At 40.2% G+C, this 27,569-nt stretch overlaps 2 protein-coding genes and 1 non-coding gene across 3 annotated transcripts in view; 1 reads left to right on the forward strand and 2 right to left on the reverse strand.

Moving 5' to 3' along the window:
- Positions 1-2,989, reverse strand: part of LOC122349599 (ependymin-like) — a 3,050-nt gene extending 61 nt beyond the window's left edge. The window contains exons 1-6 of the mRNA XM_043245707.1: positions 2,813-2,989; positions 2,001-2,035; positions 1,580-1,714; positions 639-825; positions 283-370; positions 1-207 (exon numbers count right to left, since the gene is read on the reverse strand). The exon at positions 1-207 is cut by the window's left edge and continues 61 nt beyond it. Coding sequence (XP_043101642.1) covers positions 93-207; positions 283-370; positions 639-825; positions 1,580-1,714; positions 2,001-2,035; positions 2,813-2,900 — 648 coding nt within the window. The 5' untranslated portion in view covers positions 2,901-2,989 and the 3' untranslated portion in view covers positions 1-92. The remainder of the gene's footprint in view (positions 208-282; positions 371-638; positions 826-1,579; positions 1,715-2,000; positions 2,036-2,812) is intronic.
- Positions 2,990-3,164: 175 nt separating this feature from the next.
- On the reverse strand, positions 3,165-11,077 carry LOC122349601 (alpha-protein kinase 1-like). Its single transcript, XM_043245708.1, has 14 exons — positions 10,815-11,077; positions 10,461-10,594; positions 10,036-10,190; positions 9,765-9,963; positions 9,635-9,691; positions 9,469-9,555; positions 9,232-9,330; positions 9,078-9,172; positions 8,895-8,999; positions 5,847-8,034; positions 5,115-5,262; positions 4,829-4,991; positions 4,561-4,747; positions 3,165-3,951 (listed from the first exon to the last, which is right to left on the reverse strand). The coding sequence occupies exons 2-14, from the start codon at positions 10,591-10,593 to the stop codon at positions 3,749-3,751; spliced, it is 3,819 nt and encodes a 1,272-aa protein (XP_043101643.1). The 5' UTR covers position 10,594; positions 10,815-11,077; the 3' UTR covers positions 3,165-3,748.
- Positions 11,078-11,238: 161 nt separating this feature from the next.
- Positions 11,239-11,329, forward strand: trnar-ucu. The gene is given in 2 exon segments: positions 11,239-11,275; positions 11,294-11,329. It is a non-coding gene; the product is annotated as a tRNA-Arg (tRNA).
- Positions 11,330-27,569: the final 16,240 nt, after the last annotated feature.

Below are 27,569 nucleotides of genomic sequence, written 5' to 3' on the forward strand. Positions count from 1 at the left end.
ACGTCTGCATTAATCACAAAGAGAGCAAACAGCGTTTTAAAAAAACCTTCATTGGTTTAGAAGAATTAAAATCCCAGTAAAGGGGTGTTTCCTCAGAGGAAGGCGCTGAAGAAGTCGAGCGTCTCGTCTTCAGTCTCAGCGTCGGAGCAGAAGGGAGGAGGAATGAACTGCTCCGGGTCCTCGATGCCCTTCACCGCATTAAAATATCTGGAGAAGAACGGAGCGGTATTACTGTTAAATATTACCACGGTAACACCTCGTGTGCTCGTGATCGGGTCTTACGTGGTGACGATCCAGCCGGTCTCTGCCGTGTGGTAGAGCGTGGAGACCGGGACACAGCCGAACTCGGTGACCGTCGCCAGGTATTTACCTATATATATATATATATATAATTTATTAATATTAAATATATTAAAATACAATAATATTTTATTACAAGTTATAATCTTGTTTCATATAAAACCTCTAGATATTTATTATGTCTTTTATTCATTTTACTTTTATCGCAACATGCATCGCATCTTGTACTGGATGCAATGCATTTTGCGATAAATGAAAATCTTTGTAATGAAGATTCATCAATGCATCCTGCATCCTACAGTTATTACAGATATTAGTCCTTTGAGTCAGTAGTTCACCTCCGGTCTCGGGCACGTCTCCCGCCCAGGTGTTGACCAGCAGTCCTTCACCGGGCGCTGAAGATCCTCCCAGAACCACCTGAGATATCAGCGAGGCGTTCCGGGGGATGTGTGACGGGTGGAAGCGGGCGTGGAGAGGGTTCTTCTGACACGTCCGGTTCCTGTAGTCCATGGTGTAGACCACGTGCTGAACAAACACAAGAACACGCTTACACACGGAACGGGAACATACAGCTTTATCACTTCAGAAGTCTTTCTTACCAGATCATTGAAATTATGACAAAAAGTCAAATATGAGAAGTCTAAATTATCACATTAAAAGTCATGAGTATGAGATAAATTATTTTAAAGAAAAATTCTAAATTATATTAAATGTCAATTAAGTCATAATCATAAGAAATCAATTATGAGATAAATAAGGACAAAAATCATGATTGTAAGAGAGAATTTAAATTATTTCAATTTTGACAAAACGTTAAAAACCAGTGAAAAGGTCAATTAAAATTATGACATAGAAACTAATAATTATAAGAAGAATTGTGACAGTTTTATTATTATATAAAAAGTCATGATTATTTGATATGTTGACATTATGAGGGTCCTATGAGATAATGGTAGAAGTTAACTATAAAAAGTCATAACTATGAGATAAAAATCTAAATCATGACAATAAAAGCCAAACGAGATACATTGAATCCAAGTCATAATTATAAGATGAAAGGTCAAATTAAAGGTCAAAGTAAAAATGACAACAAAAAGTTATAATTATGAGATTAAAAGTCAATTATGAGAGCAAAAGTCGACATAAAAAGCCATAATTATGATCAAGTTTCGTTCAGTTAATATTTAGTGAATACTCAGTTTGTATATGTTTGCACGCGTCAAACGAGGATGTCTGCTTGACTTTGAGTGAAAGGAGGTCTGGAGAGTTCCTCGGTCACCTGATGAAACAGGAACAGCATGTTGACGTGAAGAGGTTTACCTGAACACGACCGGAACTCCCACAGACGGATCCGCTGCCCCAACGAGTCATAACGGTACCTGACCAGAACCATGTCCTCACCGTCTCGAGCGCTCTGAAACACACACACACACACACACAGAGACACACACACACAGACACACACAGAGAGAGAGAGAGAGACACACACACACACACAGAGACACACACACACACACACACACACAGAGAGAGAGAGAGAGAGACACACACACACACACAGAGACACACACACACACACACACAGAGAGAGAGAGAGACACACACACACACACAGAGACACACACACACACACACACACACCTGTATTAAAAGCACCGCAGAGGTTTTATAATCATGTCTGGCTCAGGATCATGTCTCACCACACTCATACTTCCGGAGAGCAGCGGAGGAGTTCCTGAACAGAAAAACATAGAGCTGTTATTATTATCAACATAGACATATTACAGCAAACGAGATCTATTAAAGATCTATTAAAGATAATAATAGTTGAACGATAAACAAAAAGCCTGTATGAACTCAATTAAAAAAAAATTAAAATCATAAAAGAATCAGTAAATATGACTATTGCGTCACAGATCAGATCGCAGACGTCCATGACGTGTTTTAAACGCTTAACGTCACGTGTTCTTCCGTAATTCGAGATCGATAAACTAATTCATGTCAAACTGCTCTGAAAACACAGTTTAAAGCATTTAAACGTTGACAGTCATTATTTTTATTTATAATAAATATCTGGTATGGAAATATCGTAAACACGATAAAGAGAAGGTGAAAGGTCGCGCTAAAAAATACTCTAAAATCGATAATTTCTCCGATGTGCGTAACGTTACGTGCGATTCACAGAAAGGACGTACGAACAGAAACCGCGTCTCTTTCGGATGATGTTCTTGAACTTGAATAAATGATTTCGGCTCGTAAACGACTCCTAATTGATATCATTAACACATTAAAACATCTCCAATCATCACGATTCAGAGCAGCGAGCTTCAGGAGCAGCACTCCGACAAAACTCCGACAAACACTCCGACAACACGACGCGCGCGCGCCCGATCAGACCCTGACGTGACTCCGAGCGCCGAGGAGCTGTGTTTGTGAGTATTTAAGAGCACACACACACTCTCTCTCTCCGAAAGACACACACTTTATTAATGAAGGCCCAGAAGTGACTCACGGCATCGACGCGGGATCTGCGCTGAGCTTCTTCCGGTCAGAACCAGCAGAACCAGCAGCGAACACAAACCCAGACCCAGCACCTTCATCCTCAGAAGATCACTGACCTCCAGCAGCTCTCCCTGAAAGAAACACCGACACACTTCCTCTTTCAGCGGCTCTCAGGAGACTCCAGAACCCTTCAGCAGGAACCTCCCACTTCTGATCTATGCCTTTCCAGTTTTATCACTCTGACTCTCACTAAGTCTTTATTTTTTTAAAACCTCCTTTCTAAAAGAGTCTATACCGCTTATATGCATGCATAAAGTTTTCAATCATTCATCAGGACATAATTACACAGAAAAGTCTTAGCATTCATCTCACACATTCATTTTTATTTATTATTTCATCATGTATTGCTTTGCCTTTGGAAAGCATCATGTCTTTCAAATGCATCAAAACGCACAAATTCACATTATTATTATTATTATTTCACATGCAATGCAATTTTTTTTTTGTCAGCCAAACCTCTTTTATATATTATATTTATTTAAAGTAGCCCTGAGATAAATTATTTGTGTTTCACCTGATGGCAATGCAATGGTTGCCAGCGGCAACACATGGATTAAATTTTTTTCACTATAAAATAAATCGGCGTGAGGTTTTGCGAATCACAGTTCCTAAGTTCTCACAAACTCTGTTTCTGTTTACAGTCAGAAATCACGCTCTTAGTGATGTTTGTGTTGAAGCTCAGGAATGGAGCAGATCTGGTTTCGGTCACATGATGCACTAATGATGACACTGTCATATGACCCCAGATATTTCACAACCTGGATCTGCAAACATGCGGTCAGATAATGACGATAGTCACTTCCTCATTTCTCATATGAACAATGAGTTAATGTTGCCTGTAAATACAACATCTCTTTTACAGGAACATATTTTCTGTAATGCTCGATCAAGCCGGTTTTTGACGCCCAGTAGGTCCGATGTGCGCGAGTCCGGCGGCGCGACAGATCTCGTTGCACTGGTCTCCGTGCTGATGCCTGATGAAGTTGTCGATCCCGGTCTGCTGGAAGTTACTGGACCTGGGCTTCAGCAGCGAGTGAATCTGAGGGTCGGTCAGATACGTCAAGCCCTTGCCGTTCGCCGTGATCCACCCTGAGGAGGACAACACCACGTTACCAACAGCTGCTGGAACACTTTTTTTTAGCAGGACACTACTAGATAACGTTTTATCCCTCTCTGTACAAAGGTTTGCTAATATATCATTAGCCTGGTTTTATTATTGCACGTTATCTAGATTTCACTTATTTTTAAAGGCCATCGTTTCTCCACCAACATAATTGTATTTCTCTCTGCATTCCTGAAGGATTTCACTGAGGGGTTTATTCACATATCATCACATATTTTATAACATATTACTTTTAATTGCGTGATGAAAAATGTTTTTTCTGACTCATGAAAAGTGAAATCCAAAATCCCCTCCGGAAAAACCCTCTAATATGAAAACATCATCAACAACAAAAATATGAGCCTGGCTTTATCCAATCGTCAGGTTTATTCTCTAGACAAAAGAGTGGATGCAAATTAGATATTGCCTCAAACTGCGTATTTAAACATAACATTTGTAAAAACTTGTCGTACTAAACATGTACGCAACTCTCAAAATTTTAAATCGCTTGAAATTCCATCATGTTTGGTTCTGGATCTTCTTGCAAACAACGCAAGCGAACTGAGAGATGTTTGTCAAAAAGACAAGATTCTCACCCTGCAGATCCACCACGACCTCTTGATGAGCGGAGAACTCGTAGGTGAAGTGACCGAAGGCGATGCCGTATTTAGTGGCGTCATGCCTCTCGTCAGTATCCCGTGTGTTGTTTGTGAGTTTTACGAACGTCCCGGACATGTACGGCTCTGCAGACAAACAGGTCACGATTCGATCCTTCTCCAGAATCTGAAACAGATGTGTCGGGTCTTGGTCTTGAACCGTGACATTATTTCTCTACAGAGTAACGGTATATGGAGAGGTTCTCACCAGCAGCACTTCAGACGGGATGAAGAAGATCTGGGTCGTGACGTTATTATCGTACAGGCGTTTATTAAACTCCGTAACGTAGTACTGCGCGGTCATCTGTCTCTCCACGTCATCGAGGTGCGCGTGGAGCCCTTTAGCCTTCAGATATTCCTTTCCTACATAGCTGAAGAGCAAAAGAGAGCAACCATACATAACACAACACAAGAGCTGTGAGACCTATGGAACTATGGAACTATGGAAATCTGTGGTTAAAGTCTGGGATAATGACTGTTAATGTGAGCCAAACCTGCTGAGAAGTTGTTCCTGGTGAAGGTACTGCACCTCGATGGCTCGTCTCTGTTTGCCCTGGACACCCATCAGTTTCCCGACATAAACACTGCTCTCAGAGCCTATCCAGACATCAGCGGCCCTCGAGTACTTCAACACCACGGCGTCTGACACAGATGAGGACATGTGCTTCTATCACAACCTCACTTTTCAACGCACATATCACATCGATATTTGACTTATGTTCTATTTTTAAAAAAAGCGTTTCTCTCCTGAAGCCACAAGAGGGCCCATTGAGCAAAATATTACAAATGCACGTTTATCAAAGCAATAAAATAGCATCTATCTGTGCAAAAGTGCACAATGTTTATAACCAATAATAATTAATTAAGTTGGTTAAACAATTATAAACAAAACCACATCATGTATGCATAGTTTAATACAAAGGGACGCTGGATGCCTGGAGACATGTTTTTTAGAAGTTGAACTTGAATAATTTTACGCTGCTTTCTAAACATGCAACTCTTGTGTGAGATGCAAATGCAATGATGATAGATGTCCCTCTAGAAAATATGAATTCTGTCGGAACGTAACAACAAACTCTCCACATTGATGTTCTGTTTTTCTGCAATAGCGTAGCATTGCCTCATCAACAGAATTCAACTGGATTGGCCAGTGAAACAAGCTAAAATCTGAATTTGAATGTGGATTTGTATTTTATATTTGACAAACTGACAGTCCTATCACTCACCGTAGGCCTTCTCCAGCTGTATGGGATCCAGGGGCTTCAGCGCTTTGTTCGGCAGCCTCTCAAGCAGGCAGCGCTGACAAGCTCCAGCCAAGAGAGATCGGTAGTCACGCTCAGTCAGGACGTCGCTTCCCATGATGCAGTTCTTAAAGCAGTCCTTGCACGGTGACGAGGCTGTAGACAGATGCTCGAACCCCAGTTCCTCGAATGGGTCACTCTCGGTGGACGACAGAGTTCCTGGGCATTCTGGAATCTTGTCTGGGACCTCAAGGCGCTGATCTGTCCTTTCTTTCGTGTGCGTTAATTCAAGTTGTTCTACATTAGCAATGGAGAGTTTTTGCCAAGAAGAACGTGATGCAGAGCTGTCGCAAAGTGAAAATGAAGAAGTACTTCCACCTTTTGTGCAACCAACCTTTGCGTCATTATTGATTTCTCTGCTACTATGTGAAAGGTCAATCAATTCTTCCTCGGTTTCTATGCTGCTCTGAGAATGATGTTCGAGACGTTCTTCATCAGCAATGGGGCTTATGGAGAGTTTTTGCCAAGAAGAACGTGATGCAGAGCTATCACAGAGGGAATGTGCAGAAGTGCTTCCTTCTTTGGTGCGACTAACCCTTGCATGGCTGCCTTCATGAGAAGCATCTACAATGTCCTCCTCAGTTTCTATGCTGCTCTGAGAATGATGTTCAAGATGTTCTCTATTAGCGATGGGGCTAATGGAGAGTTTTTGCCAAGAAGAACGTGATGCAGAGCTATCACAAAGGGAAAACGAAGAAGTGCTCCCTCCTTTGGTGCGACTAACCCTTGCATCATTGCCTTCATTAGAAGCATCTACAATGTCCTCCTCGGTTTCTATGCTGCTCTGAGAATGATGTTCAAGATGTTCTCTATTAGCGATGGGGCTAATAGTGAATTTTTGCCAAGAAGAACGTGATGCAGAGCTATCACAGAGGGAAAACGAAGAAGTGCTCCCTCCTTTGGTGCGACTAACTCTTGCATCATTGCCTTCATGAAAGGCATCTACAATGTCTTCCTCGGTTTCTATGCTGCTCTGAGAATGATGCTCAAGATGTTCTCCATTAGCGATGGGGCTTATGGAGAGTTTTTGCCAAGAAGAACGTGATGCAGAGCTATCACAGAGGGAATGTGCAGAAGTGCTTCCTCCTTTGGTGCAACTAACCCTTGCATGGCTGCCTTCGTGAGAGGGATCTTCAATGTCCCCCTCAGTTTCTATGCTACTTTGAGACTGTCTTGAAACACGTTCCCATGAAGATCCACTGCTGAAGGAGCTCGAAGACATCTTTGCGTTCTTCTGATTGCCTTTGTGTTGGGTGTTTGATTTTTTGGATAGGATGTCCTCAACATCTTCAGATGTGGCGAGCTTTTGCATCAGTTGGGATTGACTAGGGTTTCCACTGTTGTTTCTAAAGGTGTTGGGGACAGAGGGACTAGCACTACTTTGATTGCTCGGATTGATGATGCTTCCGCTGCTGAAGTCATCAACCAGCTCATAAGAACCGAGGCTGCTCTGTTCAGTATCGGCCAGATATAAAGACGATCCGCTGCCAGATGGATCGAACGGACGTGAATGATCGTCTTTCTGCATCTGCGTTGCGAGAACTTCTGTGTCCGTCTGGAACGCTGTTATACACCGCGCGTGATTCGAGCACGAACCCCGCCGAGCGCCATTCTCGAACGCCTCACAAACAGACTGGTGGTGCTTTCCGAAAACATCCAGTGCCTTCGCGAAGTCACCGAGCGTGAACAAGACCGGCCCGAACTCCATGGAACGGTAGATGTCGGGAATAAACGACTGGGGATCAGAATTCCGAAAGGTTTTCACCTTCAGCAGCAACTTAATCTGCTGTATCTTCGCCATGATCTTGGTGCACGACGCAGAATCTCCTCTAGCGCAATAATCTATGAATAAAGTCATGGCTTCCCGACAGACGCTCATGGCTGAGGCGGTGGTCTCGGACGGGCCGAGCATCCATCTGTGAGCCACAGCTAAGCAGTAAGAGGCTTTGAGGAACGTGTGCAGCTCCAGCTTGCTGGTGACGACGTCTCCTGTCGTCTTTGTTAACAAGCCGATCTCAAAGGCCTCTTTAGCTAAAGCCAGGTACGTCTGCTGATCCTCTGCAGGGCATTTTTTTGAGAAGCTATAGGATAGTAGACAGATGCCCTGAGCGACCTGCAAAAGAGCATCAGGAGGTCAAATTAAAACATCTACTGTTAACAATTATGAAATACCTGGCCGCTATGACGGTCTGGTTACGTTTACAGGCACAACTTTTGTGATTTCTAAAGTGATTTTATTCCAACTGATGACTGCTACATCAAAATTATGGCATAAAAACAAAAATTATGACATTAAAATCAAAATGATTATGAGATTAGAAATCAAAATTGTGAGACAGTGCAACATCTTTGTCAATTTTGAAACTTTGTGTCTTTAAATCACTGTACACGTTTTTTAAATGCTATGACATCATAAACAAAAGTCAAGTAAGTCTAATATAAATCGTCTAAAAATTACATGAATACCCAAAATGATGTCGTACTGAGTTGTAAGATTATGACACAAACTGTGATATAGCTTTATTGATTAGTTATAGCTTACAGGTAATAATTAGGCTGGACAATTTCGCTGTTGCGAACCAAAGCACTGAATGTCTTTACTTTATCACTTTATTTTAATATTAATCGAATTAGACCCAGGATGATTCTGTAGTAATGAATTGTTCTGATTGTCAGATGAACCGTACACACACGTTCTTCAGCCCTGGAGATAAATATCAAAATCATGATACACTAAGTCACATTTACTTGAGTGGTTAAGTTATGTAACATGTTTTCATTATTTATTTAGTATTTACTTAGGTTTGCACTTTTCCCAAATGAAGTTGGGAAATTTACAGTCACATGATTGTTGTCACGACAGAATAATGATGGCCTGGGGTGCTTTAGAAAAACAAGTCACAGGACACCAAATCAAGTATTTATGGAACAAGACAAAAGGGAACTTTATTCTGTTTATTCGTAAGAACTCACCACATTGGTCAGAACGTACAGCGATCCGTACTGACTGAACACAACGGCCATTTTGGCCGCCCGCGCCGCAGACAGCAGACGATGACCACTCTCTCCGAGAAAACCCTGAACGAGGGAAAAGAGCGTCTCATTAGAGCTCAACACGAGCAAAACGCTGATTTAGGACATTTCAGACTGTATTACCAGGTCAATATGAGGCTTCTCCTGAAGCGCAGTGAAGTCCCGGTCATTCATGGAGGTCAGGGTGTTTGCCAGGAGCCCGAGAGACGTCCCAATACCTGAAAACAATTCAGAGTCATGAGGGATCCTCACAAAACATACCTCTGCACAAAACCACCGAGAGTGTACCGGGTCCAGACCTTTTTATCAGGTTGTGGAAGAGTGTAAAAACCGATCAGAGACGCCCATATGAGTTCAGCAGCCTCCAGCCACAGGCCTAATAAACACAAACGCCACATGTTACATATTTACAGTAACTGCAGGAGTCTGCAAATACATTCACACATAATGCTACACGATTTTCTGATGCATGTCGGTGAGACGTTTATAACGAGATGAGTTGCACGGGTCTCACCGAGCGTCTGCAGCACTTGCCCTCGCACCTGAAGACCGACGGCTTGCACTAGCGTCTGATCACTGAACTTCTGATACGTCCACGAGCCTGAAGAGGCAGAAACAGTGCGCTATTTCACAGCAGAGACGGACAACTGAGCCGAAACAGCACTGAAGGCGAGCGGTACCTGTTGAAGCGCTGCTGATCAGACTGCTGAGGATCAGCTCGGCCTTCTGCAGCTTACCTGCAAAGCAAAGAGAAGCATCGTGGATCTGTTTGAAGCTGAAAAACGAACACGCACGGAGTGCAGAGCTCACCGGTGTTCAGATAGACACGAGCCTGTCTGATGATGACCTGAGGGGCGATGGGAACGTCCCGGTGACGCTTGTGCAACGCTTTAGCAATCTTCAACAGCAGATGAGAGCCGTCCATCCAGTACAGCAGGCGGTCGAGCAGGAAAACCACGGCAACGGCCCACTCCGGCTCCTCGGAGGAGATACTGTCTCGGAGGAACGCCTGCGATCACAGCAGTGGTCAGATCAGACGCCGTGACGTTATTCGCCGTAACCGCACGGTCGGGATCGTTACCAGTAACTGCAGCAGATGTTTTCTGACGAGATCCGACGAGTTTATTTTGTCCTCGGGCGTCACGGATTGTTTGTACTGCCATTTCTCCTCGACGAACGGCCACTTCCTGTCCTTGGCCTCCTGCAGGAGCGTGCTCAGATCCCCCGGGAACGGCCCTGAGGGTCAGAGGTCAAGACTTCAATAAGAAAACTCGAAAGGGTCCAGCAAAAATAAAAAACGTTCACTAAGAACACTTTGCTAATAACATTCCCAAACATGTTACTTCTGAAAGAAATGTTCAGAACGTATCTGTAACGTTATTAGTATCGAAAACAGAACCTTGTCAGAAGATTCCGAGAATTGCTACGTATTTCACTTGGCAGTATTTGTGTGTGTTTGTTTGTTTTTTACTAAATTAATTTAGAAATGTGTACACATTCATTTACAAACTGAAATCCTGTAAGGACCTGCTGGACCAGCGCCCTCTGCCGCGCGGCGGGGCTGCGTGTCTCCCTCAGGTCCGGTGCCTGCGCGCCTCAGACACTCCTGCAGTAACAGCGCCACCTGCTGCCCGCTCATGCTTTCACAGCCAGAAATCAGGACGACAGCATTTATAGTAGTTTCCGATCAATAAAAAAGAACAGATATAAAGTACTCTTTAGTATGTTTAATTTTTCACTTTTAAAACCACGTTATGCTTATGCTACATTATACATAAACAGATCGTTTTAAACAGAAAGTATAAAAAATGTACAGCTAAAATTGACTTTATACAAAATATGAGTCCAAATGTTTTTTACCTTTAAGGTTCTCAGAGTGACAACGAAACGGGAAATCCCATAAACCCGTGCTCACGGGTCACTCCTCGCTGTTAGAGTCCGACGATCGTTAAGATACAGCCGCCTTATTAAAACTTACCTTATCCTAAAAGAAGCTTATACTTTGTTCTTATGTTTACGCGAAGTTGTTTCAGTATTCGATCCGTTTCATGTTGCAATCGCGTCGGTGTCACGTGTCCGCCCGCCTCAGCCAATCACAGCACCGCGTGCGTGAAGCGACACAAGACAAACAAACGCCGATTTAAAAAAGCACGGATAAATATTCACTACGTAAAGGGGTTAAATCAGCATTTTAAATCGCACGTACTCAGAAAACACCCGTCACGAGAGATCGCAGTGTGATGGAGATGAATAATAGCGGTAATATTCGTCATGATCAACAGGTGGCTCCGTGGCGCAATGGATAGCGCATTGGACTTCTAGGCAGATCTAGCGATGTGATTCAAAGGTTGTGGGTTCGAGTCCCACCGGAGTCGCGTTTTTTTTTTTTTTTTGGCTGGTGGTTTCCGAAATGAAAAATATGTACTACTACCAAATGTAAACCTGCCTCTCCATGCAAATAACCGATTTCTCAGATTTTGCAGTATTTGTGTAAATGCATTTGACATGCGCCATTAGCTTAACAAATTCATGAATATGCAAACATGAGTGTGTTTGCATTTGTTACTGCATGGGTTAATAAAACATCATCCAGCATTACATCAAGCCAGAGCTCATTTGTCATTGCCTGCTTTAAACTAAACAAATAAAGAGGAGAGCGTTCACTGATCCTCAGGCGAACTGGACAAAGAAGCATCGTCAAGCTATTGATAAGCTATCATCACATAATCAAAGAAAACAGTGTGACTCACGTGGGTCCAGCGGGATAGACATTTCAATGGTCTTATTGTCAGGATATAGCTGTTTTGAAGGACAGCTGCGTGTATAAATAATATCCTGACGAACAGAACAGCCGTAAATAATGTATAGTTTTCTATGTGAGCAGCAAACATTTCCTGCTAACTCCTTTAACTGTGTAAATACATACTTTAGTATCCTGTTCAAACATTTTTTTATCTCAATTTAAATAAATAAGTTTAAAAGTAAAGTTTAAACTCAGTAGAGCACAGAAAGCATGCATGGATCTCAGGACATGCAGGAGCACGACTAAACAAGGTGTGTGTGTTAAATACAGAAGATCTTCTCCTGATGGACCTGAAGAGGAACATTAACAGACTTCAGTTCAAGATTTTCATTGTCAAGATTTGGCAAAACAGATAACTCCGCTTTTAACAATTCTCAAAAATCATGTTTTTTTCATTGTGCATTTCCATTATTCTGCACATCCTCCAATTATTAAATCAGACGTGCAGTTGTCATCATAGCATGACTGTTTTTAATTATACCTGTCTGTATAATTAAAAAAAGAGCACTTTCTAGGTCTTTCTGCCTGACTGAGAGGTTGGTTTGTTTGTAGCTGCGTGTAGCTTCGCTTTTCAATTTATCACCTCTTCTCTAACGATCAAATATAATTTAACTGTGTACATATCGTTGATACTATTAAATTAATCTAACTAATTAGACTGCTGTTAGTTCGTTCGCTTTAATCTAAAACTCGGCGGTGAGTTAGTACTCGTTAGCCGATTCACTTCGCTCCCACCAGCGTTTTGCGCGCGATTGTGGGCTTTTTCCCCCGCTCCTGTTCATTTGTTCCTCGCGCTCGTTCGCTCCATTTTCACAAGCTCATCAAAACAAGAGTGGTAAGTGAATCCTTACGGTGAGTAAATGGCTTCTCCTGCATCGTCACTTGCACTGTCTGTCACATGTATAGCTTGTCCTTCTCTGTTAGCGATCAGGGATTCACGTGTGATAAATGCAGGGAAATTGCTAGGCTGACAGAGAAGGTTTTAGAATTAGAGACACGTATCCAAACTTTAATTGAGGACAGTAAGAATGCGAGGGCTGTAGATACTGCTTTGGATGCGACTAGTACAGTGAATCACGTACATTGTTCAGTTCCAGCCTCAGAGCCCGTGCAGCAGGGCAACTGGGTGACCGTGAGGCGGGCTAGTCGCGGGTCAAAACACCGCTCATCCGTTCGATCAGAACATCAAACAGGTTCTCCCACTCAGTGACGCACCCACTGAGAAACCTGATCAAAGTGCTCTAGTAATTGGCGATTCTATTGTACGGAACGTGAAAATAGAGACACCAGCCACCATAGTCCAATGCTTACCGGGAGCCAGAGCGTCTGACATCTTGTCAAATTTAAAAGTGCTGGCTAATGCTAAACGTAAATTTCGTAAGATTGTTATTCACACGTCGGCTAATGATGTTCGACTTCGCCAGTCGGAGATCACTAAAAATAATATTAAAGAGGTGAATTTGCAAGCACAATGTCGGACAATGTAATATGCTCTGGTCCCCTCCCTGCTTACCGGGGTGATGAGATTTACAGCCGACTGCTGGGTCTCAATGGCTGGATGTCTAAGTGGTGCCCGCAGAACAACATAGGCTTTATAGACAATTGGATGAGTTTCTGGGGCAGACCTGACCTGTTGAAAAGAGATGGTCTTCATCCTCTTGGGGTGGTGCCGCTCTTCTATCTAGAAATATGGCATATAGTCTTATAGCTCCAACATGACCAACTAGTGCCCAGGTCAGGAAGCAGACAGACCGGCTAAACCGACCGTCTGCTAGCTGCCTCACGTCACAGAAGGCAGTTAATTCTCAGCACATAGAGACTCTTTCACCTAGATATCACACTATAGAGACTGTGTCTGTTCCCGAATTAGAATATGCAGAGAACGTCCAAACCTAATCAAAAGCAATAATTTAATTAATGTCCAACAAATTAAAACTACCTATAATTCAAATAAGCAAACGATAAAACTTGGCTCGCTAAATATTAGATCACTTTCCACAAAAGCACTTTATGTATATGATTTGATCAATGATCAGAAGCTAGATTTGCTTTGTTTGACAGAAACCTGGCTAAAACCAGATGATTATATTACTCTAAATGAATCTACCCCCAAAATTATTTCTATAAAAATGAGCCACGTTTAAAAGGTAGAGGGGAGGTGTTGCTACAATTTATAACAATATTCTCAGTACTTCTCAGAGGGCAGGCTTTAAATATAACTCATTTGAAGTTTTGGTGCTGCATATAACATTATCTACAGAATCATGTGCTAGTGATAAAACTTCTGTCATGTTTGTACTGGCTACTGTATACAGGCCACCAGGACACAGCACAGATTTCATCAAAGAATTTGCTGATTTTCTAACTGAGTTAGTACTGGCGCAGATAAAGTCTTAATTGTTGGCGATTTTAATATCCATGTTGATAATGAAAAGACTCATTAGGATCAGCTTTCTTAGACATTTTAAACTCCATTGGGGTTAGACAACACGTCTCTGGACCTACTCATTGTAGAAATCATACTCTAGATCTAATACTGTCACATGGAATAGATGTTAAAATGGTTGAAGTACTGCAGCAAAGTGATGACATTTCAGATCACTATCTAGTCTTGTGTGAACTCTGTATAGTTAAACCTGTAAACTCTGCACCTTATTACAAGTATGGTAGAACCATCACTTCCACCACAAAAGAAAGCTTTCTAAATAACCTTCCTGACTTATCTCAATTCCTTAGTTCATCCAATACGATGCAAAAACTTGATGATGTAACAGAAACTATGCACTCTCTTTTTCTAGCACTTTAGATACAGTTGCTCCTTTGCACTTAAAAAGATAAAAGAAAACAATCTGACTCCATGGTATAATGACAACACACGCACCCTAAAGAGAGCAGCCCGGAAAATGGAGCGCAGGTGGAGAAAAACCAAATTAGAAGTATTTCGTATTGCCTGGCGGGAGAGTATGCTGTCATACAGAAAAGCATTAAAAATAGCAAGATCTGATTATTTTTCATCCCTTTTAGAAGAAAACAAACACAACCCCGGTATTTATTCAGTACAGTGACTAAATTAACAAAAAATAAAGCATCAGCAGGTGCTAATATGCCCCAAGAGTATAGCTGCAATGAGTTCATGAATTTCTTTACTTCTAAGATTGATACCATCAGAGATAAAATTGTAACTATGCAGCCGTCAACTACAGTTTCACATCAGATAGTGAGCTTTAGATCCCCTAAGGAAAAATTACACTCTTTCTCTATTATAGGAGAAGAAGACTTGTACAAACTTGTTAAATCATCTAAACCAGCAACATGTATGTTAGACCCTATTCCATCTAAACTATTAAAAGATCTGCTTCCAGAAGTCATAGATCCTATTTTGAACATTATTAATTCATCATTGTCATTAGGATATGTTCCCAAAACCTTTAAACTGGCTGTAGTTAAACCTCTCATTAAGAAACCACATCTTGATCCCAAAGACTTAGTAAATTACAGACCAATCTCTAATCTCCTTTTCTGTCAAAGATACTAGAAAGGTAGTATCCTCACAACTGTATTCCTTTTAGAAAAAAATGGTGTCTGTGAGGATTTCCAATCAGGTTTTAGACCGTACCATAGTACTGAGACTGCTCTCATTAGAGTTACTAATGACCTGCTTCTATCATCTGATCGTGGTTTTATCTCGTTATTAGTGCTATTAGATCTTAGCGCAGCATTCGATACTATCGATCACAACATTCTCTTGGATAGACTAGAAAACTATGTTGGCATTAGAGGAAGCGCCTTAGCATGGTTTACATCATATCTATCTGACCGCTATCAGTTTGTGGCATTAAATGAGGAGGTATCATATCGATCAAAAGTGAAATATGGAGTTCCTCAAGGCTCAGTGCTAGGACCGTTACTTTTCAACCTTTACATGTTACCTCTGGGAGATATTATCAGGAGTCATGGTGTTAGCTTTCACTGCTATGCTGATGATACTCAGCTCTATATTTCAGCGCAGCCTGGTGATACACACCAAATTGAGAATCTAACAGAATGCATAGTCGATATAAAAAGCTGGATGATGACTAACTTCTTAATGTTAAATTCTGAAAAACAGAGGTGCTAATAATTGGACCTAAAAACCCCACATATAATAATCTAGAACACAGCCTATCACTTGATGGCTGCTCTGTTAATTCTTCATCATCAGTTAGGAACCTAGGTGTGCTGTTTGACCGCAATCTTTCCTTTGAAAATCATGTTTCTAGCATCTGTAAAACTGCGTTTTTCCATCTTAAAAATATATCTAAATTACGACCTATGCTTTCAACCTCTAATGCAGAAATATTAATTCATGCGTTTATGACCTCAAGGTTAGATTATTGCAATGCTTTATTGGGTGGTTGTTCTGCACGCTTAATAAACAAACTTCAGCTAGTCCAAAACACAGCAGCCAGAGTCCTTACTAGAACTAGGAAGTATGATCACATTAGCCCGGTTCTGTCAACACTGCACTGGCTCCCTATCAAACATCGAATAGATTTTAAAATCCTATTAATTACCTATAAAGCCCTGAATGGTTTAGCTCCTCAATACTTGAGCGAGCTCTTATCACATTATAGTCCTGCACGTCCGCTGCGTTCTCAAAACTCTGGCCATTTGATAATACCTAGAATATCAAAATCAACTGCGGGCGGCAGATCCTTTTCCTATCTAGCACCTAAACTCTGGAACAATCTCCCTAACTCTGTTCGGGAAGCAGACACACTCTGCCAGTTTAAATCTAGATTAAAGACACATCTTTTTAACTTAGCCTACACATAACACACCAACACACCTTTTATTATTCAAATCCGTTAAAGGATTTTTAGGCTGCATTACTTAGATTTGCTGGAACCGGGAACACTACTCCTAAAATACGATGTACTTGTGACATCGTAAAAAGAATGGCATCTACGCTAATATTAGTCCTGTTTCTTTCTCAATCTGTTTTCACAGTTTGTATCCAGACTAGATGGTGGATCAGCACCCAGAGATTATGTTCATCAGAGACCAGAAAACCTAGATGCGCCCGTCGACAGATCACCAGATCCTGATGCACACACACACACACACACACACACACACACACACACGCACACACTAAGTCATTTACACTATCTGACACAGCTGCGTTTAAAATTGAACTGGAGGTTAAGTGCTGGGCGTCCGGTCAGAGGAGAACTGACCCCAACTGAGTCTGGTTTCTCCCAAGGTTTTTTTTCTCCATTCTATATGCATGGGGTTTTGTTTCCTTGCCGCTGTCACCTCTGGCTTGCTTGGTTGGGGACACTTAACTTCTAGTGACTATCGTTGAATTGACTACAGAGACCGTCTCTGCATTTAATAAGAAATTGGTCACTCGCTCACTATATATCCCTGTCATTATACTGTACAGTGCTTTGATGCAACCTGTGTTGTTAAAAGCGCTATATAAATAAAAATGATTGATTGATTGATTGACTCCTTCCTAAAGATCTGAGGATCTGTTCATGTTCAGAGTTTAGGTCGTAGGTCACGAGCGGTTTAGAAACGATCCTAAACGGAGCTGAGGACTGGTGTGATGCTTCTTTAAAATATAAGAAACAAATAATGAGCATAACATCAGTCAATAAATACATCAAGTAGGGCTCATGTTCACAATAGACTATTATTATTATTATTATTATTATTATTATTATTATTATTAGACTATTATTATAATAAGTGTATTTATTTAAATAAAAACAAACCTAAATAATAAAAAAATAATTTTAAATAATAAAAATAATTTTAAAGTCTGTGTATTCCTGGTTATGAATCAGTCATTTGGCAAATAAATAAAGATAAAATAATAATCAACACAGTAAAAACATTATGCCACAGCTTATATATTAGAATGCAGACACAGTGCAGAAAATTACCAAATATTACAGAATTATTCATCATTATGATTTTAAATAAAGGTTGTGTTCCTTTAGTAAAGGAAAATAAATCTAAATATATCAAAAGGTTCATGTCTCTCTCCCTCTTGTTGTAGTCTTGGTCCTGTGTTCAGTGGGACCTACTTTTAGTTAACTGTCTAATTTGTCGTCAGCTGTGTCTTATTACTTTAGTCAGTTCCTGTTTGTATTTAAGTTCTAGTTTGATTCTGTTTAATCGTCGGTTCTCGTCTTTAAGTGTGTGGTTTTTCATCCTGTCTTCCTGTTTAAGGCAAGGCAAGGCAAGTTTATTTATAAAGCACATTTCATACACAATGGTAATTCAAAGTGCTTTACAAGAGAGCAAATAAAATAATTACAAGATTCAGATAACAATAAAAGAAATTAAAATAAAATAAAAGCACAGTGCTCATTCTGTAAATGCACAACTAAACAGATGAGTTTTGAGTCTGGATTTAAAAGTGACTAATGTTTCAGCACATCTGATCTCTTCAGGAAGCTGGTTCCAGATGCGAGCAGCATAATAACTAAAAGCAGATTCTCCTTGTTTGGTGTGAACCTTTGGTATTTCTAACTGACTTGATCCTAGTGATCTGAGTGGTCTGTTAGGTGTATAAATAGTAATCATATCTGCAATGTATTTAGGTCCTAGTCCATTGAGTGATTTATAAATGAGTAAAAGTGCTTTAAAATCAATTCTAAATGTCACTGGAAGCCAGTGTAAGGACCTGAGGACTGGTGTGATGTGCTCTGATTTTCTGGTTCGAGTCAGGATCCTGGCAGCAGCGTTCTGGATGAGCTGCAGCTGTCTGATGGTCTTTTGGGAAGGCCAGTGAGGAGACCATTACAATAGTCCACCCTGCTGGTGATGAAGGCATGGACTAGTTTCTCCAGGTCTTGCCTGGGCACAAAGCATCTGATTCTTGCAATATTTTTTAGGTGATAGTACGCTGATTTAGTCACTGCTTTGACATGACAGCTGAAACTAAGGTCGGTCTCTAGAATCACACCAAGATTCTTGACTTGCCTTTTGGTTGTTTGACCCCTTGAGTCAAGGTATGCATTCACCTTGTGAACTTCATCTTTATTTCCAAACGCAATGAACTCAGTTTTCTCCTTGTTTAACTGAAGAACATTTTGGCACATCCAACTGTTGATTTCATCAATGCATTGGCAGAGTGAGTCAATGGGGCTGTAGTCATTTGGTGATAAAGCTAGGTAAATCTGCGTGTCGTCAGCATAGCTGTGATAGGCAATTTGATTCTTTCTCATTATTTGACTTAGTGGGAGCATATACAGGCTAAACAAGAGCGGCGCAAGAATTGAGCCTTGTGGGACTCCGCATGTCATGGACGTCCACTTAGACTTATGCTTTCCTATACTCACATAATAACCCCTCCCCTCTAAATATGACCTGAACCAGTTTAGAGCCATTCCAGAAAGCCCGACCCAGTTTTCCAGTCTGTCTAGAAGAATGTTATGATCGACAGTGTCAAACGCAGCACTAAGATCTAGTAGTACCAGCACTGATATTTTACCAGAATCAGAGTTTAGGCGAATATCATTTATTATCTTAACTAACGCTGTCTCTGTGCTGTGGTGCGGTCTGAAACCAGATTGAAAATGATCCAGATAACCATTTGAGTTCAAGTAGCTGTTCAGCTGATTCAGAACTACCTTTTCAATGATCTTGCCTATGACCGGAAGATTTGATATCGGTCTATAGTTACTCAATATACTGTTATCAAGATTTCTTTTTTCAGGAGGGCTTAACAAACCGCAGTTTTCAGGGCGTTTGAAAAGTCCCAGAAAGAAGTGATGTGTTCACCACTTCTAAGATGTCAGCTTTTAAACAGTCAAACACGCTTTTAAGAAAGGATGTGGGAAGTGTGTCAAGACAGCAGGTTGAGGATTTTAGGTGCTGTACTACTTCCTCCAAAGTTTTGCTATCAATTGCGTCAAAAACACACATAGTGACTCCTTTTTGAGATTGTGGTTGAATCTGACATATCTCTACATCATCTGATGTTTTAATTGCCTTTCTGATATTTTCGATCTTCTCAGAAAAGAATGAGGCAAACTCATTGCATTTGCTGTCAGAAAGCATTTCACTGGGAATCTGACTTGGGGGTTTGTCAGTCTCTCAACCGTAGCAAAAGAGTGCGGGTGTTGTTCAGGTTACTATTTATAAGGTTTGAGAAAAACTTCTGTCGTGCTGTGGCTAATTCCACATTAAAAGCATGCAGGCTGTCTTTATAGATGCTATAGTGGATTTCAAGTTTTGTCTTCCGCCACGTCCGCTCAGCCTTTCTGCATTGCCTTTTCATGATCTGCACTGCTGTTGATTTTTAAGTTGACTTTATCCTCGTTGAGTGCTCTCTGGCTAACCACACCGTGACTGATTCTCTCTCTCTCTCTCTCTCTCTCTCTCTCTCTCTCTATATATATATATATATATATATATATATATATATATATGTGTGTGTGTGTAGTGTATATATATATATATATACACACACACATATATATATATTCATACCTTATTATTATTATTATATTATTTTACATTTTATACATTTATCTACTGTATTTCATTCATGTATAAAAGCATCTACCAAATGCAGACAAACATTCAAAAGAAAAATAAATGAGAAGCAATTTAAAGTTCATTAGGAAAGTGAGTGCTGCGATCTTTGGTTTAAAACCTTTTGTATTTTTAAAAAATATTCTATTCTATTGTATAAAATGTTCTATTCTAACAGCTAAATGTTGGGAATCGTGTGAAATAACATTCACAATCAGTCACATCCTCAGCATTACTTTTGGACAGAAAATCTACACTCATTTATTTAGTTCATTTCTTTGGAGTCGTTCAAAGAGACGAGTTGTTCTCCACGTTGACTGGGTTATTCTCTACGGTGTCGTCTCTTTCAGACGGATTTCCTTCTAAACGATGGGTAAGAGTGAGATAACGTGGGACCTGATGATAGATAAAACTCTCTCTTTTTCTCTTTGGTGTTTCCAGTGCAGGTTTGCAGAGCAGACAGAACAGGAGTTCTCCAGAGATAGAGCCGAGTTCCTCCAGACCGGAGCAGATGGACCAGAAGACCACCACGACAGAACAGATGAGACCAAGACAGAAAGAGAGGAGAGACAGACAACACAGACAGGGTACACTTACCGGAGATCAAGACAGGGAGCACCAGAAAATCATCACCACCACCATACTGTTCAGTGCTTTGACATTATCTGTATTGTTTAAAGCGCTATATAAGTGATTGATTGATTGGTTGATCGATGGGGTCACTGACTGGTGCTGGCGAGACAGAGATCAACAGACACAATCAGGGAAACAGAACAAGCAGAAAGTTCATGAGAAGCCTCTATGGTAGAGACAGAGTTAATGCGGCAGATGGGAGAAGACATTGAAAACATTTAGTGCTTCTGGGTTACTGACAGGCAAGGTCTAGGGCTGATATGTTACATCCAAACCCATTACTAGAAACCGATGAATGGTTCAATGTCAGATGTGAATAAATCAGGAGTGAAATAAACAGGCAAAACCTTAACCAGATTCCTTTAGATGGACAAAGAGTTCACAAATGGTCTCTGGACTCCTGTCTGATAATTCAAAGACATCCTCTTTGGCTAGTTCAGAGCAGGACAATAGTTTAGGATTGGGCAAGAGTTCATGGTTCACAGTTCTGTGGTGGTGTACGGGTCCCCAAACAAGGGAATCGGTTCCGGAGCAGAGGGACTTGAGAAGTTGGTTAAGAGATACCTGCTGCTTGAACTTACATCAGTAGTGGATGCCAGTCTAGGGTACCGAAGAACTGACCTCAAAGACTTGGGTGTAACACATAGGACCAGACTCTGAACGAATAGGTGAGACCTAACGTGTCTCTGAGCTGTGACGAGACGTGGCATGGTGGGGTGTCGTTGTGCTCTGTAATGGGCTCTAGTGCATTAGTCCTTCATTTCTGTAACGCATGCGGTGTTGCAGTTTCTCCTTTGCGACACCCACTAAGTGCAATCTATAAGTCCTTTAAGCTACAATTAAACCTCCTACAAGGAAACCGTGATTTGATGGGCCGATTATGGCCAAAATGAAAAATGTCTCTTAACGCAATCTCGTCAAAGGCTAACTGATAGGACAACTCAAAAAACTGATCGACGTCAGTGGGTAACTCCCCTTGTTTCAGGTCGAGCAGCTGCTCAGTAGGGTCCATGCCTGACCTGGCACTTGCAGACTTTTATTGAAAAACATGGTCAAAACACAGGTAAAGTTCAGACAGGAGCAAAGAGAATAATCCAAAACGAGCGTGGATTAGTCGACAGCAAACTGAATCCTGGGTGCTTGACAAAAAGAGTAATCCAGAGACAAAACCAATCATCAACATGAGGTATAAACAGAGCCCAGAACAGCAGCCAAAGGGTTAATCCGACAAGGCCAAACTAGGACTAGACTAGGATAACTACGAATAGGCTCCTTAGTGTAGCTATCACTTATAGAGAGATATTATTCTGAAATTAGAACAGGGTACAACTTCAATTCTGTGTATAATATGATTCAGGTGAGCGTGTGATTTGTGACAGCTGTCAGAGTGCAATCGGTGCAAGGGCTTATGGGAAATGCAGTCCAGGGTGAAGTGCAACATTCTCTGTGGTGTGAGAGTGAGAACAATGGGAGCTTAACATGTGGTAGTGATGGAGTGAGTTCATAACATATATACTGCAAAAATATTGGCTGTTTTCTCTCACAATTTGCTAGTAAACTGCACAATTAATTACATATCCCTACTATTGCAACTATTGTGCTAAAATGTTTTACTTTGATGAAGGATTTCATCAATCCACCCAAGACTAAACAATACGAGTTAAAAGGAAATATTAATAATAATGTAACTACAGCAGTCCATTTATACTATAATAAAGCTTGCTTGATATTTATTATAAGCCCTGGGTAAAACGTAACTCTCGATGCAAATAATTCCTTTCTTTGATTTGTTAGTATTGACATGCATCATTAGCTTAACAAATTATTGCATATGCAAACATGAGTGTGTGTTTGCTTTAGTTACGACTGCAGTAAAAACTGCATGGGTTAATAAAACATCATCCGAACAGCATTACATCAAGCCAGAGCTCATTTGTCACTGCCTGCTTTAAACTAAACAAATAAAGAGGAGAGTTCAGCAGGAAAAAGCCTGTCAGCATTCACTCATCCTCAGGAAACTGGACAAAGAAGCATTGTGAAGCTATTGATAAATTATCATCACATAATCATAACATTAAAGATGTTAAGACATAACATAAAAAGGCATGAAAAGCTCTTAAACTCCTTTCATGTGTACTTAAACCCAGGTGTGTCTTATCCTATTCTAACACACCTGAGTGTGTCAGAGAAGAGACCTACTGACACTGCACAAAAAAAAAAAAAAAAACAATAAAAAAATGTAATTGTAATAATCATTTGTATAATTAATTTTATAGCTATAATAATATGAATGAATTTTTACAACCCCAATTTAGAAAAAGTTGAAGAAAAAATTACGTTCTTTTTGTTTATTTTTAAATGCAATAAAATCAATAATGTGTGATTTGTTAGTTTACAAAAGTACAAAGAAAAGATTTCCAATGTTTTCACTGACCTATAAATACATTTTACAACATGCCCCCAAAAAAGCTGGGACAGAGGCCTGTTTTCCACTCCATCACAGCAACATTTTCTCGCTTGATACAGGATTTCACATGATGGTTTCTCATGCAATGCCATCTGAGGTCATGTACATTCACCTGAGAGGTTCTGTCTAGCCCCACACAGCCTGAGACTTCTCTGGACTCCCTCAGCTTTTCACAATATTATGTTTGATAGCTGGTGAAAGACTTTATTTATTTGCTGTATTATGCACTGAGAAATGTGATTTTTGGCACAAAGTGGTTTTGCTGACAAAGACTGGGATGCTCCTTTGTGAATATTTTCTGTAACCCTTTGCCTTTTATTTTGTCTCCGTCCTAACATTTTTGGAGTGTTTTGCAGCCATCAAAATCACAGTTTGTTTGTATTTACAAAACATTTAAACTGGCCAGTTCTTTCTTTCTTAATTAAATAAAAGTTAAACAGAATGAACAAATCATAGATTATCGATTTTACTAAATCTTACAAAATTCAACTTTATTGTTATTTGTCCTACAGAAGAAACACGTCATGTTTGGCCTTTTCTTGCACACTTTGGTAATAAACAGCTGACAAACACTAACAAAATGTACTAAAAAATCATGTGAAATAAACACAACACAAAAATTTACATAATTAGCATTAATTTGTGGACAGAAAATCTACACACATTCATAGAAACAATTGACCCTTTGTTTTCTAGAACTTTAGATTCAGTTGCTCTTTTATGCTAAAAGAAAGCTTAAGTAAAACAGTCTGATTCAGTGGCATAACTAGTATTTGTGCACCAAAGAGAGCAGCTTAGAAAATGGAGTGCAGCTAGAGGGAAACAAAATTAGAGGTATTTCATATTACATGGTAGGAAAATACCTTCTCCTAAAGAAAAGGATTAAAAATGGCTAGTTCTGGATACTTTTTGTCTCTTTTGGAAGAAAACAAACACAACAACAATCATGTTCTTAGAGAAAAATGGTATCTGTGAGGAATTCCAGTCAGGATTTAGTTTGTATCATAATACTGAAATTGACCTCATTAGAGTTGATGACCTGACAAATGACCTGCTTATTAAGTGATTAGTACCACTGTCAACCACAACATTCTAGAAAACAGACTATTCTGTTGTCATTAAAAGGAAGTGCCTTAGCATGCTTCAAATCGTACTTATCTGACCGCCATCAGTTCATAGCAGTACATGAAGATTACACATGCAGTATGGGGTACCTCAAGGTTCAGTACTGGGACTCATACCTCTTATGGTTTTCATGTTCATGTTACTGACTTCAGTCTGATCAGTTTGTTTTTGTTTTTTGTCTGTCAAACAGTTTCCCCGCCCCATTGTCATCTGATTAACCACTTTAGCTACCTTCTCACCTGTGGCTCATTAGCTCCTTGATTGCCCCTCTACTTAAGTTCCCTTTGTTTGCAGTCTTGTGTCTGATCGTTGTGGTGTGAGGATGGTGCATTGGTATCCAGTCCCGTCCCGTCCCGTCCCGTCCTGTCCCGTCCCGTCCTGTCCCGTCCTGTCCTGTCCTGTCCTGTCCTGTCCTGTCCTGCCCTGCCTTGTCTTTGTAGTCTCCAAGCATAGCTGGTATTTTTTAGTTTTACTCTTTTCTCGCTCTGCCTTTTTGGTTTCTCCAGACCTCTGTTCCCCTGTTCCAGTCCTGGTTCTTCTGTTGCTGTGTCTGGCAGTTCGTTCTCCCCTGCCCCTTTTGGATCTCATTCTGGGATCAAGCAGCAGGACTGTTGTAGAGACTCTTTGAGAAGATTCCCTTATGCCAAATGCTTCCTGCCTTGTGGAGTGACTGGAGGCTTGTTTTTTGACTAGATCCTGTTAATTTCCTCCTGGTGTTAAGTTTTCTGTTCCTCTGCCTCAGTCAAGTTTCTGTTCAAAGACTATAAATAAATTTAAGTTCTAACCTACAATTGAATTCTTGTTCGTTCCTGACAGTTACCCTTCAAAGATATCATCTGGAAACCCGGCAGTAGTTTTTTCTGTTATGTTGATGTAACTCAGCTCTATATTTATTCACAGGAAACAGGATTTAATGGCACAGGATTCAAATCAGATAAATTCATCTGTGACATAAGTTTCATACTTGTGAAAAAGCACTTCTGTACTCAATCATCATGTTCTCAGATGCTATTTGAATAAACAGCTTCAGAATGCAGCAAAAACACAATGTAAATTAGTCTCAGCATCTTACATACAGAAGTAGACAAAAATGTTTGCATAATGGAATGTATAAAGAAGAGTAGGGTAGATAGTAAAAGAGAAGTTTGTTGAGAGAAGACACCAGCTTCCATCGCAGGGCAGGTAAAAAGAGGTTTGTGGTGATTTCTATGGCTGGAAAAAAATTCACCTACTTTAACGTTAAAACTTATTGTACTTGTGTATAATCAAATCGTTGTCAAAAGTAAATTCGGTGAAATACATATTAAACTAACTTTGACTAAATAAAAAAAAAAGATCATGTAAAAACTAATGAAAAAATACGTGCCATGATTATTACAGTGTACTTGACCATTAAAAATACTTTTTGTTGGTAAACTGGTACATTTTTAAACAACCGTTTTGTGTCAGCGTATGAAATATGAACAATGTCTGAAAGTGTCTAAAACCCTTGAGTATAGCTGTTGGGTTTTATTCCATTTTAATTACACCTACAACAACAACATCATAATATCATAAATGCCAATATAATGTCAAATTAATTTTAGACAAATTATAAATAGGACAGAGCAAAATATTTTTACAGACAGGTTGGGATTACTATATTGTCATCCTGGAGCTTCTTCACCCTTCAATAAACATCCATGAGTCTGGATTTTCTGACCACAGGCATTATTTCTAATAATTTTTTACATTCTACCCATTCTTCTTTCCATTTTTGTCTTGTCTTGGTTGATTCATGGTTTATAACTGAGTTTTGCATTCACTGTTTTTTCTTTTTCTTCTTCTTCATGTTTTGCAGCCAGGTCTGCTTGTTGCTCATTTCAATAAATCTCCTGACTATAGTGAAAACTAGTGCACTTTCAGAATCAGAAAACTAACCAGCCTGTCCTTTATTTATTTCTTTGAAGAAACCTGTGAAGAGATGATGATGCAGAACAAGATTCAGCTTGTTGTTTTTCTCGGTGAGTGTTCTTGTGGCAGAAACCGATGTCAGATCAGGAGTTTAGATCAACTTTACACTATTGATTTTCCTGCAGCAGGAATTCTGTCGGGCTTCCGTGTGACCTGCAGCGTTTTGTCCTGATCCAAGACCCAAAGACCTGGACAGAAGCTCAATCGTACTGTAGAAGGATATGCGTGGATCTGGCGACGGTTCAGAGCGATGAAGACATAACCAAACTAAAGGAGGCAGCGAACGCTGAGAACTTCCCATCTGACGCCTGGATCGGTTTCTCCAGAGATGTTTGGCGTTGGTCGTATCAAAACATGCCGGTCAGTAATGCAAAAAGGGATTCTTTTCAGCCAGATTTGCCCGACACAGATGTGGCCTGTGGGAATATAAACAGCAAAGGACGATGGGGTGACAGAACTTGTACTGACGCAGACAACTTCTTTTGCCAACTTGGTAAGAAATTATACTCAAGGATCTTATACACATAACCAAAAAAGTTGTGCTTTTACCTAAACATTCTTAAATCAAGATATATTTACTTCAGAAGCTAAACCCCCTTCAGTTTGAGGGAGATATTGATGTCTTATTTAGACATTTGTGCCTGACCTCAGCACATTCTTCCAGTGAAGACACAAAAGATAACCAAATTAAAAAGCTTTGTTAAAGACACTGCGTGAAACAAGTGACCTTAATTAGATCTATTCTGATATATAGTATGAGGTTTGAGTCGTCTATACTTGTGTGTATGTCCATATGGGGACGCTTCATTTTTAGCAATTATCGTTGAATTAATTACAGAGACTCTATTTAATAAATTGTTCAATCTCGTCATTATAACATCACTGTATTCTCCCGTTTTACACTGTTCAGTGCTTTGATACAATCTGTATCGTTAAAACCGCTATATAAATAAAAGTGACTGATTCATTGGTATTTGTGAACAAGTTTATATACTTAGTTTATTTTGTATGATGCTTCATATTTTAAAGCATGTTTCTCTGCCCAATCTTCTCCTTACAGACAACCAGAACACACTTCAAGACAAGTTTGAGTACATCG

The sequence above is a fragment of the Puntigrus tetrazona genome, chromosome 7, assembly GCF_018831695.1.
Source record: "Puntigrus tetrazona isolate hp1 chromosome 7, ASM1883169v1, whole genome shotgun sequence".
Classification (NCBI taxonomy): domain Eukaryota; kingdom Metazoa; phylum Chordata; class Actinopteri; order Cypriniformes; family Cyprinidae; genus Puntigrus; species Puntigrus tetrazona.

Excerpts from the sequence above, each read along its gene's own strand:
- LOC122349601 (XM_043245708.1), bottom strand. The coding sequence starts at position 10,593 with ATGAGCGGGCAGCAGGTGGCGCTGTTACTGCAGGAGTGTCTGAGGCGC. Across the intron at positions 9,000-9,077 it reads AGAAGCCTCATATTGACCTG|GGTTTTCTCGGAGAGAGTGG; the intron begins GTAATACAGTCT and ends TCCCTCGTTCAG. Across the intron at positions 4,992-5,114 it reads CAGGAACAACTTCTCAGCAG|CTATGTAGGAAAGGAATATC; the intron begins GTTTGGCTCACA and ends TTTGCTCTTCAG.